The 13,487-nt window shown below is 36.0% G+C and overlaps 1 protein-coding gene across 3 annotated transcripts in view; it reads left to right on the top strand.

The window, feature by feature from the left end:
- The first annotated feature begins 223 nt into the window (after positions 1-223).
- Positions 224-13,487, top strand: part of TBXAS1 (thromboxane A synthase 1) — a 217,721-nt gene continuing 204,457 nt past the window's right edge. For 2 of the 3 annotated variants that reach the window (XM_012551074.3, XM_012551075.3), the window contains exon 1: positions 224-496. In XM_012551074.3, coding sequence (XP_012406528.1) covers positions 408-496 — 89 coding nt within the window. In that variant the 5' untranslated portion in view covers positions 224-407. Of the gene's footprint in view, positions 497-7,880; positions 7,941-13,487 lie in introns of all 3 variants that reach the window. The other variant, XM_012551076.3, reaches the window with a different exon arrangement.

The following is a 13,487-nucleotide window of genomic DNA, read 5'->3' on the forward strand; positions in this document are numbered from 1 at the left end:
GATCCTTCCTTTTGCTGATCACGTACCAGGCTTGACATTCATGATTATGATCTGCAGATGTGGAGGTTGTGTTGCTGCTGCCTCCCAGAAAAGTTAAGTAAATATTTATTTACAGGACAGTCATCAAGAGAATAGAGAGAGAGAGAGATGCTGATTCATTGCCTTACACTGAAACCCTTTCTTTTCCCTCCCCTTCCTTCCTCTTTAGAAGGAGGGAGACATTCTGACACACATCTTGGAACAAAGTTGGCTTGACGTAGTCTTGTTTGTCTGTTTCCGCCTTTATGGCAGACTGCTGTTCTGATAACTGCTGACAGGACTTTGAGGCACTCTTTCCTTCAGAGGGGTTCCCCAGTCCGCCTGTCCCCCAGGGTTCCGACAACAACAACTGCTGAGGTTGAGGAACAATGGAATTCCTGGAACTCTTCCATTTGGAAATTAATGGCCCCATGGTAACAGTGGCTCTGGTACTGGTCCTCCTAGCCCTTCTGAAATGGTAAGTAGAGTCAATAAATAAGGGGCGGTTAACTAGAGTATATATATTTGCAGAAGTGCCATGTGCTACAGAAGACAAGATGGGTTTTGAGTTGAAGAAACTAGCTTTGACTCATGAATCTTCCACTTTTTGCTCATGTGACTCTAGTCAAGTCACTTATCCTTTCAGACATCAACTATTTCCTCATCTGTAAATTGGACAAGATGGTTTTTGAAATATCTTCTAGATTCGAATCTATGGTTCTCCATGAGTCTTGCTGGTACCAATGTAGTTTATATGAGGTTATTTGGGGGTTTCCCTCCACCTAGTGGAAGTTTAAGCATTAAGATAGCCCCTGAAACAAGAGCAAACGGGTGGATTGATCTTTTGTTCATTTCTTCAGTACTATGTAGAAACAGATGGTGATTGAGAGGCTTGAAGAATAAAAAATTCAAAGGAGAAGTAAATAGATCCAAACTGAAAAGACCCACATGATCTTAGTAGTTGTCTCTTTTGAACCATTGTACTTTCTCACTTCTTATTTCTCAGGAACCTCTCCCTATTTTGGTTCCTCATCATTCTTTCTCTTCCCTCCCTGCCTCTTCCCCGTTTCAAGTTTTCAAAAGCAATTGGTGATTCAGAGACAACAAGGGCTGTTTATCCTTTTAGTTTAGAAAAAGCACAGATGCTGTGATCTCTGCCCATCTATGGGCAAAACTTTTCGTTGAATTCTCTGAAGCTGTGGAAGCATCACAGCTGCTATTCAGGTGCTTCTTATAAGACTTGGATCCCCAGCAACTAAGTGAGGTTTTAAAGAACTAACCTGGAGTTAGTGCTTAACTCTGCAATTATTCCTTGTTAGATTATCAGAGTCTGAGGACTCCATGAAATGCTAAATCTAGACATTGTAACTCCTTTAGGCTAAATTCACTAAATCCAGTCCAATTTAGTCCAATCTAATCTGACAAGGATTTATCAAGTGCCTTCTATAAGTGAGACATTATATTTTGCACTGGGGATTAGATACAAAGTCAAACCAGCAGAAACAATTTCTGTCTTCAAGATACTTATATTCTACAGAGAGAATAAAATACAGGAAGAAGTATCTATCTATCTATTGTTATTCAGCTTCTGCAGCTTCCAGCATTTATATGTGTGTACTTGTGTATATGTATACATGTATGTGTATATATATATATATATATATATATATATATATATATATTTTGTGTGTGTGTGTGTGTGTGTGTATGGTGTGTATGTGTGTAAAATTTAAAGAGGAAGAAGAGAACCCTATTGACTAAAGAGATTGGAAAGTCTTCCCATAGGAAAAGGCATATGACCTTCAGAACCCTGAAGGATGTTAGGAATTCTAAGAAATGAAGGCAAGAAGGGAGTGAATTTCCAGGCATGGGGATAGCCTGTACAAAGAGATAGCTGTAGGAGATTGGGCTAACCCTGTCACTAGTAACCTCAGTTATTCAGCTATTTTTGATCTCCATAGGTAAAATTGAAAAGCAGTGAAAAGTAATGAAAATAAGTTAGAATCCGGGCAGAATTTCCACTTGTCCTGGTCCTGTAAGGAAGAAATTCAGGAAGGCACCTTGAAAAGTATTATACTGTGTTGATGTTGAAATATTATTTTCCTGTCAATAAAAAGTTATTTAATAAAAAAAAGAAATATTATTTTCCCAGTTAATAACTCAAAGAAACTCAAAGCTATTTAAGTCCTCATCTTGCTTGGCTTTTTAACTGAATTTAAATATCTTCTGAACTTTGTGTTGTGTTAATCAAGGTTAACTTTTTAAAAGGATTTTTCTTTTTCTTAATATGAATCTTCACATAAGTCCTTTGATACTTCTTTTTGGCATAGAGATCACTCTGGATATTGAAGATTATGTTAATAGAGTAAAAAAAATTGCTAGGGCCTACCTACCACACAAAGGACTTGTCTCAATCAATCAATCAAAAACATTTGCTAAATGATTATTAAGTACCAAGCACTATGGGGTTCAAAGACAAAAGTGAAACAATCTCTCTCCTCAAGGAGCTTATATTCTATTATAATGTCTGACTGACAGCTGAATGAATTGGGAGGGACTCATGACCATGTTGGCTGTTAGTTGATGAATTTTTTCGGCAACAGTAACCACAGGAGTGGAGGGAGTCACCACATAATATGGACGATAAAACCCAGTGGTACAATTCAGTAATGTTTGTTTAAATTCCAAATTTATGAAAGTCACTATATGAATCACTGGTGACACAAAGATAAAAATAAAACAATTCCTGTCCTCAAAAAACTTATATTCCACTGCAAGATCATGTGCAAATTAGTTGATACAGACTACCTACAAAATAATTAGAAAAAAAAAGAAATTGTAATAACTTCGAGGCAGATCAGAATAGGTTCCATATAGGAGACAGCATTGGAGTCATACTTTAAGGGGAGGATAGGGATTCTATGAGATGGAGGTGAGGAGAGAGGACCTTCTTGTATGAGGGGAAGGGAACATCTGTTCCAAGGCACACAATAAAGGGGAAGATGAATTGGAATATATGGGGTAACAGTTAGTAGCTTAGTTTGTCAGAAGCAAATAGCCCAAGAAAAGGAGTTCTCAGAATGTGGCTCATGGCAGAATTCCACATGGTCTAAGAACTGGTTTCATGGTATTAGTATTTTAACCAACTTGAGCTTCCTTCAGGTTCCTCAACTGAGAACTTAGGGGGTTGGGTTAGATGACCTCTAGGTTCCCTTCTATCTTTAAACTAATCATTTAATGGTGGTCCTATATTAAAACCTTGTCTATTAGTCTTAAGCTCTTTGAGAGCAGGAATATTTTGGTTTTTTTAATAGATTTTTTTGATCTTTGGATTTCTAGCACTTTGTACAATACTTGGCAAACAACTGATGCCTAATAAATGTTTATTGATTAGACTCTATCCTTTAATTTTTGGCACGAATAACAAGATATTGAAGTGGCAGGAAAATGAGCCTTTTCCTCCTGACTCAAAATAATTAGGTTAATTAGAATCAGGGAATAGTAAAGAGTTACAAATACTACCAATAAAATAGTGGGGCAAATTATGCATTTATAATCAGTCATCAAGACCAGGTTCATAAGTATGGAGACAAGTATCCAGAGTAGTAGAGTGAGCTGAGATAAGGTCAGGACCACAGGGAGAGTCAGTCAAGCTGCCAAAACAAAGGCAGCAATACAGATTAGGGGCTTTACCTGCAAGGCAACAGTGGTCAAGCTCAGCCATTCAAACAGGACAGCACTCCAGGAGCAAGTGAACCACATGACAAAGTTAGTGGGGCTTCCTCCTGCACTTGGGCTCCAAGCTAACTCTAGAAAGCACAGCCCACCTTTCCAGGGGATCAACAGGACTTTGACTATAAAAAGAAGTTGTCCCGTTCATTTTGGTGAAGTATTTTATCATCATTTTTGGTGAAGAAAAGGAACCAGGAATAAAACTCATGGCTTCAAAGGTCTTTCCACAAATGCTCAAAATTTAAGCAACAAATATGAAGAAGAAGAAGAAGGAGGAGAAGGAGAAGGAGAAGGAGAAGGAGGAAGAAGAAGGAAGAAGAAGAAGAAGAAGAAGAAGAAGAAGAAGAAGAAAGAAGAAGGAAGAAGAAGAAGAAGGAGAAGAAGAAGAAAAAGAAAGAAGAAGGAAGAAGAAGGAGAAGAAGAAGAAAAAGAAAGAAGAAGGAAGAAGAAGAAGAAGGAGAAGAAGAAGAAGAAAAAGAAAGAAGGAAGAAGAAGAAGAAGGAAGAAGAAGAAGAAGGAAGAGGAAGAAGAAGAAGGAAGAAGAAGAAGGAAGAAGAAGGAAGAAGGAAGAAGGAAGAAAAAGAAGAAGAAGTCCAAATACAACGGGGCCAGGGGATCACTAAAATTTGGTGGGGCTCTGGCTCAGTATGGGTATATCTTATTCAGAGGAGATTGGACAGTGAAAGGACAAAGGGTCTCCTTGCATCTTAAGAAAGTTCACTCATGTAAGGAGATCCAGGAAGAAGAGGTAGAGCAGAGAGAGATCAAAAGTGAAGCTCAAAAAAATAAATAAATAAAAGAAAAAAAATTTTTTTTAAAGTGAGGGTCAATGGAGGCAGTACCAGAAATGATTTTGTCATTGGAATACGCTGCAGATCCCATCAATTAGAGAGAGAAAATAAATGAGAAGTTTGGCAAGTAGATCACAAACATGGCACAAAAGCAATGATGGAGAACTTCGGTCTTCCAGGTGAAAGCCATGAGGTTTGCACAGAGTGCTAGAGTTAGAATCAGGAAGATCAAAGTAGGGATCCTGACTCAGGTACTTTCCAGCTGTTGGCAACAGGTAAGTCACTTGACCTCTCTCAGACTCCATTTCTTCCTCTGTAAAATGGGGGCAATAATAACCTAGCACATAGTTAGAGTGAAGATCAAATGAGATAACATAGGTACAGCACTTTGCACAGCTTAGAGTACTATATAAATGCTATCTATTATTATTATTTATTTTTTTTACTGAAGCTCACTGTTTTGTGTGTGTGTGTGTGTGTGTGTGTGTGTGTGATCATACCTACACTCACATGTGCCAGAAGCACAGCAGCTAATAACTTCTGATTTGCCTTAGTGATAATTACATCTTTCAAGGTAGAGGAACCAATAAGGAAAAATCATTCTCTGAATCTGATTCTCATTAATAGGGAAGAATTGATTGCTAGAATAAAAATTATGGAACTTCTGAAATCCTTCCTTGAATTTGTTATAAAGGAGAAGGAATTCAAGTCTAGTGTGACATGTACCCTTAATTTTGGGAAGGCAACTCTTAAGGGGTTCAGAGGAAAACTAGGTAGTATTTTATGAGCTGGAATTCTACAGAAGAAGTCGGCATAGGAGGGATAGAACATCTTCTGGAATGAAATTCCACAGGACGAATATGAGCATGACGTGATTAATAAAAATAATATTAGAAGTTTAGAATGATCTGAAATTGGTGAAGCTGAAGCTAAAGTCAACAAAAGGGATTTTTAAGAAGCTTTATTTATGAAAAGGAAAAGACAGAGCAAAGAAGGGAAAAGCTTTGGTGCTTGGTTGGATGGGACAATGATAACTAATAATAGGGAGAAAGAATTGATGCTTAATTCTTACACTGCTTCTGTTTCTCTGCCAAGAAAGATCATCTTTGATATGACACAGAATTATAAAATCCTAGAATCCACAGGGATCTTAAAGCTCATTCACCTAATCTTACTATGTGTGAGATTGTATGTTGGGGGATAGTCAAGGATTCAGAAAGATTTCCAGCATTTATTTCCAGTTTATGAATGTGATGAAATTTACAGAAATAGGAACATTAGTAGAGGTGTAGTTTGGGGAGAAAAATAATGAGCTTGGTTTCCAGATATTAGGTGTGACACGCAGGTGGAGAGATTACATAGGAATTCAGGACTAAGTCTCCTTTGGATGGAATTTTTCTTTGTTTCATTAACACTCAGAACCCCTTTTGTTTCTGTTGTTGTTGGGTTATTTCAATCATTCCTGACTTTACACATAGGGGTTTCCTGGCAAAGATTAAGTTTGCCATTTTCTTCTCCAGCTCATTTTATAGAGAAGGAAACTGAGGCAAACAGGATGAAGTGACTTGCTTTGTAAAAGAAGGAGAACACTTACCTTGAAGGATTGTAGGGAAGATTGCAAATTGTAAAACATGTAAAAACTCTAAGCGGTTTTATTTCTGTTTATTCTATAGTTGTGCTATCAGCTTCTATCAACTTCTCCTTTCCTGAAAGACTTAGCACTTACATTTCTGGTATAAATACAGCCTCTGTCTGGGTCTCTTTGTCACCTCTTCCCTACTTCCTTATCCCCGTCATAAACCTTCCTCCAATTGTTGACACTGAGTTTCAAAGCCAGGCCCCCTCCCCAAGTCTTTGCTATAATATATCTGAACACTGACTATATCATAAAAGGTCTTAAATGGCAGCTTAGCCTTGGATTTTATCTGTAAGGCAGTGGGGAGCCACTGAAGACTTTTATCTGGGGAATCACATCTTTTAGGAAGATTGATTTTCAAGAAGATTAAGTAGTGGTTAATTTGGTAGCAGTATGCAGGATAGTTTGGAAGGAATAGAAACCAGATATGGAAACAGTTAAGTCTGTTACAGAATCATAGAAATTTGAGTCTCTAAGGAACTTAGAGGTCACTTAGTTTAAAACACCCTCGTTAAAAAATATGTTACTATTAACTGATGCTAAGTGAAATGAGCAGAACCAGGAGATCATTGTACAAAGCAACAAGAAGATTATAAAGATGATCAATTCTGATGGATGTGGCTCTTTCCAAAATGAGATGATTCAGGCCAGTTCCAATGATCTTGTGATGAAGAGAGCCATCTGCACCCAGAAAGAGGACTGTGGGACTGAGTGTGGACAAACATAGAACTTTCACTTTTTTTTGTTGTTGTTCACTTGAATTTTATTTTCTTTCTCATTTTTCTTTTTTACTTTTTGATCTGATTTTTCTTGTGCAGCAAGATAAATGTATAAATATGTATTGGATTTGACTATATTGGATTTAACATATTTCTATACCACTATATTGTAATACATGCCATCTAGGGGAGGGAGTGGGGAAAAGGGGGAAAATTGGAACACAAGGTTTTTCAAAGGTTAATGTTAAAAAATTATCCTTGCATATGTTTTGAAAATAAAAAATTTCAATAAAATGTGTTATTAAATACACACAAACATACATATATGTATACAAACATGCATACATACATATATATTTATTTATATATACATATGTATTTATGTTAAAACATTAACATCACACTCATTTCCAAATATGGCCACTCCTGCCATGAGACCTCCCTATCATCAACAAAAACAAAACAAAACAGCCAACTAAAACCAATGGAATGACAAATGGGTCTTGACTGTGTATGCAATGTTCTTTACTTCACCTATCCAATAAAAAGAGGATAGTGTATTTCATTGTCTGCTCTTGGGGAACATTATTGGTTGTTTGGAATTTGGCTTTTTTTAGTGTTCTTTTTAGTTGCCTTTTAATAGATATTGTGCATATGGGTTTTTTTTTTTTGCTTCTGCTTCTGTTGCTGATCAATTGATACAAATCATCCTTTGTGTCTCTGAATTCCTTATCATACCGTCTTACAGAACAATAAGATTGCATTAAGTTATATACCAGTTCAGTGATTTCTAATTGATGGGAATCCATTTTGTTCTAATTTTTTGTTACCACAAAAAGTGCAACTATGACTATGTCAGTATATATGGGAACTTATTGTCTTTGACCTTCCTAGAGATATATGCTCAGAGTTGGATTTTGGGGTATATGGACTTTTCTGTATAATTCCAAAGTGTTTTCAGTAAATAAACTCCTCATTTTACAGCTGAAGAAACAGACCAAGAGAGCTTAAGTGACTCTCCCAATGGAAGTGGGAGTGGGAATGGTAAGACACACCTGCAAGAGGCAATTCCAACAAAAATTCCACAGACCTTCTCTCTTCTCCTCACTCCATACCTTAGAGCCCTATATTCTCTTCTTGAGACTTTGCTCTAGTTTCTAAAGAAGGGGAGTCCCTTTTCCTTGCTGAAATTATTCTAATAGTGCTTCTGATCAGGCATTCCCTGGAATACTCTCCTCATCAGCTTCACCTTCTAAATTCCTTCAAGTCCCAATTAAAATCCCATCTTTCACGAGAAACTTTTCTAAACCCCTCTTAATTCTGTTTTCCCTTTGTTAATCATTTCCTATTTATCCCACACATACCTTGCTTTGTATATATGTGTTTGCAAGTTGTCCCTTTCATTAGATTGCAAGCTCATTGAGACCAGAACCCTTTCTTTGTGTATCCCCAGCACTTAACAGCCTGCTGTTGCTCAGTATTTCAGTTGCGTCTAGCTCTTTGTGGTCCCATTTGGGGTTTTCCTTAGCAAAAGTACTAGAGCCTTTTCCGTTTCTACTTTATTTTACAGATAGTGTCTGAAGCTGGATTTGAACTCAACTGGACTTGACTCTAGACCTAGCACTCTATCCACTGTACCATCCAGCTGTCCTAGTAGACACTTAGTAGATGCTTAATATGTGTTTATTAATTGACTGATTGTGGCCTTCTGTCTTATCTGGGAACTTCCCTTTCCACTCCCTTACCTCCACACCTCCCTACCTTCCCATTCTTTGAATCTCTATCTACTAACTCCTTTCCTTCTTCTTATAATGAATGAAATAAATGAAAAAGTATTTATTAAGTGCTTACTATGTGCCAAATAATGCACTAAACACCAGGGATACAAATAGAAAGAACTAGACATGCCTTCTCTCAAGGAGCTTATGCTCTATTTGGGGAAACAACATTTAAAAAGAAAGTTCACTATGGATTAGAGATGGACATGGCTCTTTTCAATAATGAGATAATTCAGGCCAGTGTCAATGGTCTTGTGATGGAGAGATCATCTGTACCCAGAGAGAAGACAGTGGGAAGGAATTGAGTGTGGATCACAACACAGCATTTTCACTTTTTATTGTTATTGTTTGCTACAAAAAGGTTTTTTCTTTCTCATTCTTTCCTTTTTTATCTGATTTTTCTTATGTGGCATGATAATTGTAGAAATATGTATAGAAGAATTGCTAATGTTTAACATATATTGGATTACTTGCCATTTATGGGAGGAGATGGGGGGACGGTAGGGAAAAAATTTGAGCACAAGATTTTGCAAGAGTTGATGTTGAAATTTATCTATACGTATGTTTTAAAAATAAGCTTTAATAAAAAAAAGAAAAAAACTATGGGTCAGAGATATATTCTTTTTTAAGCAAGGCTACAAGAAAAGAAATATGGTGAAGATACTTCTCATTTTTTTGCAGAGGTAGGAAGTGAACAATTGTGGAACATACATATATTTTCAGATCTTTTAAAATATTGATTAGTATTACTGATAATTTCTTTCCTCTTCTCTCTTTTTTAAAATAGTCTTTATTATATGAGATGATTCTCTAGGAGAGGGGAAGAGAGCGATACATGTGGAAAGTAAAAATATAAAAAAGCTCTAGAATCCTAAGAATTAAGTAAGAGGCAGGTACAAGACCTAGAAATCCTTTGGCTAAGTTACTTAGACACACTATAGTGAAAGAGGTCCAAAGGAAAATGGAAATGAGTATGATGACAAAATCTCAAAAACTTTATGAAGTAGTGGTAGGGTAGTTGGTAAAATTATGTGGTCCTTCATCTCACTGGAAGGTTAACTGGAAAGTTAGTGACTTATAGCTCATCCAAGCCATTTCATCAAGCAATTGCAATAGGTTCTGGGTAACTGCCTGAGAGGGAGATAAAATTAAGAGGCAAGGGGCAAGGAGACTACTCTCAATGTTGGGGAGTTTTCCTTTTCTCCCAGATGGATTCTGGGACCATCCCCAGGTCTTCTCCATCCTTACAAAAGACCTTAAACTTTAATCTAGAATCCCCTTACAGTTATAGTTTAAATATCTTCTCCCTTTTACAGTCAAATAAGAACAAAAATCTGTAGTCATTATTTTTACTTCCTCATTTCTTACTTCTAACCTGACCATTCAACTAGAACTAGATTCTCCAAGGTTATCAACACTTTTCTAATTACTAAAATTAATGATTTTTAAAAAAAGATTTCATGCTCTTTTATTTCTTGCATTTTTTGATGCAGTTGCCCACCACTCTTTCTATATACTCTCTATTCCCTTGGATTTCATGATCTTATTCTTTTTTGGTTCTCTTCCTCCATGTCTGTGCCTCATTGCCTGAAGCATTTTTTTGTTAACCAAATTATCAATGGGCAATTAGTGAGATGTGTATCAGTTTGGGTCCAGAAATCTATTCCCTGTGTCTGTTTTGTGATGTTTGAAATTATTTTTATGCATACAACATTTTGTGTCTTATAACAATCTCTTTCTCCCTCTAAGTATAGGTGTCCCCTAAAGCTTTGTCTTGTGCTTTCCTCTCTCTCTCTAGACTTTCTTTGATGATCTTACAAACTCCCACAGTTCAATTCTCACCTCTATGCAGGTGACTCCCAAATCTATGTATTAAGACCCAATCTCCCTCCTGATTTGCAAGGCTTAATTTCCAGCTTTCTGCTGAACATCTCCATTTGGATGTCTCGTCTGTATCTCCAATTAAATGTTAACAAAATTATTTACAGATAAACAGAACTGATTATCTTTATCATCACTTCCAAAAGCAATTCTTTCCCTTCTCCAAACTTCCCAGTTTCTATTGTAAGCACCATCATTTTTCCAGTCACTCAAATTTATAGCTTTGGAATCAATCTATATTCTTCACTTTCCTTCATCCCCTTTATCCAATCACTTGCTGAATCTTGGTGATTCTACCTGTATAACACCTTTATTTTTAGTTTTCTTTCCCTGTATTGATGCAATCAACATTATAGTTTAGGCCCTCATTACCTTTCACCTGAACTATTTCAACAACTTCCTAATTGGTCTCTCTGCTTCTAATCTCTTTCCAACTACTATATAGCTGAAAAACTAGTTTCCTAAAGCACAGATCTGTCGTGTCACTCTTTGTCTAAAAATTTTAGTGGCTTCCTATTATCTCTAGGATAAAATAGAAACTTCTCATTTTGACCCTTACAGTCAGTCAGAGCCCAGTTCCAAGTTGCCTTTTCAGACTTATTTCCCCTTATTCCCTTCCCACACTCTATATTCCAGCAAAATTGAGTTAATAACTGTTCTCTAAAATTGGTATTTCCACCTTTAAGCTCCATGTTTTTACTCTGACTTTCTGCTGTACTTGCAATATATTCCTTCCTCATTTTTGCCTCTTACTATTCTTAGCTTCCTTTAAGGCTTATCACTTCTTCAAAGCCTTCCTGAGTCCCCTTAGTTATAAATGTTCTCTCCTCAAAATATTACATTACTTTTTATTTATCTGTATAAGTGAGGGGCAGTATGCAACACAACAGAGAGAGTACTGGACTTGAAATCCGAGATATCTCTGTTCACATCTCGCTTCTGATACTTCCTAGCTGTGGGACCATGGGTATATAGTTTAATTTATCTGTGTCTCACTTTCTTCATACTTAAAATGGAGATAGTGTCCATAATGTCCAGAATACTCACTTTATTGTGTGTGGGGTTAATTTTCAATTTACTTATATGTGCGAGGATATTTATTTATCAGTATCAAAAAAGATGGGAGGAAAGACCTACTGAAGCAAGACTATATTTCTGGATTTCATTATATCCTAAAGAAAGAATTGGAAATAGAGAAGATAAAAGCCAGTTAAAATTAAATACAACATTATCTTTTTTTTTTGTATTCCCCTATTTACCAATGTGAGATAAATAGAAGAGCCTGTTTTTCCTATAAACTACCTTATTACTTTTTTATATTTTATTACTCCCAATCACAAATTAAAACAATTTTAATATTTTTTTTAAGTTTTGAGTTCCAAATTCTATCCCTCTCTCCCTGGCCAGACAGTAAACAATTTGATATAGATTATATATGTGCAATCATGTAAAATATTTCCATATAATTCATTTTGCATAAGAAAATTTGAATAAAAGAAAAAGAATGAGACAAGGTAAAAAATAGTAGCCTGTATTCAAATAAAGTCAGTTCTTTCTCTAGAAGACAGATAGTATACTTCAATATTAATCCTTTGGGATTGTTTTAAATCATTGTATTATTGAGAATAGCTAAGTCATTCACAACTCTTCATCAAACCATATTGCTATTACTGTGTATAATGTTCTCATGATTTTGTTCACTTCATTTTGCTTCGGTTCATGTAGGTCTTTTCACGTTTTTCTGAAATCATCTTTCTTATAATTTCTTAAACCATAAAAATATTCTATCACAATCATATATCACAGCTTGTTTAATCATTCCCTAATTAGTGAACATCCCTTTAGTTTCCAAATCTTAGCTAACACAAAAAGAGCTGCTATAAATATTTTTGTACAAATAAGTCTTTTGGGGGCAGCTAGATGATACAGTGGATAGAGCACTGAAGTCAGGAGGACCTGAATCTGACCTCATTTAACACAATGTGTGATCCTGGTCAAATCATTTAACCCCAATTGCAATAAACAAATAAATAACTAAATAAAAAAATAGTTTTTTAAAAAATATATATGTATATATCTTTGGGACATAAATCTAATAGTGATATTGCTGGATCAAAGGCATAGTTCCAAATTGTTCTCCAAAATGTTTGGATCAGTTCACAGCACCACCAAGAGTGCATTAATGTCCCACTTATTCTACATCTTTTCTCACCTTATAGTGTGGTTAAGATCAAATAAGATAATGTGTGTAAAGCACTTTGCAAAATATCACCTATTGTTGAATGTTCTAGGTTCTTGAAAGACAGTCTTCCTTTTTGTCTTTATATCTCCGGTTGCTACCATATTCCTTTGCACAAAGTAGGTGCTTAATAAATATTTGTAGAATTGAATTCAAATTGTTTGAACCTGATTAAGTATGACCACTAGAAAAGAGAGATTTGGAGAGGAAAAGAACAATAAATAGATGGAGAGTGAAAAGAAGCCTAAAGGGAGGAAGGAGTGAAAGAATGGAGGAATCCACAAAAAGGAGACACACTTGCAGAGGAACAGAAGATAGACTCAGAGTGAGAAAGAAACTCTGTAAGCTTTTTGGTTGGTATTTTAGGAAGTAAATTCCTCCCATTTGTCCCTGCCATTCCCTTGAACTTTGGTGATCAGAGTAAGTTATCACTGCTTATCACCCACCAGAAAAATATTGATTAGGAGATCCACCACTATTCAGAGTTCTTTAATGCTCCTAATCTTTAAATCTTAATAGGCTCTGCTCTGAAGAGGACATAGCCACAGCAACCTGCTAAGGAGAAAATTATTCTTTGGACTGTACCTGCCACATCCAGTACAATAGCAGAATGAATAAAATCCCATTGATCTTGTCCCTTGCCTTATATAATAACTGTGCTGCTAGAAGTTGAACATATATAGAATTTTTGCA

The sequence above is a fragment of the Sarcophilus harrisii genome, chromosome 5 (genome assembly GCF_902635505.1).
Source record: "Sarcophilus harrisii chromosome 5, mSarHar1.11, whole genome shotgun sequence".
NCBI classification, from domain to species: domain Eukaryota; kingdom Metazoa; phylum Chordata; class Mammalia; order Dasyuromorphia; family Dasyuridae; genus Sarcophilus; species Sarcophilus harrisii.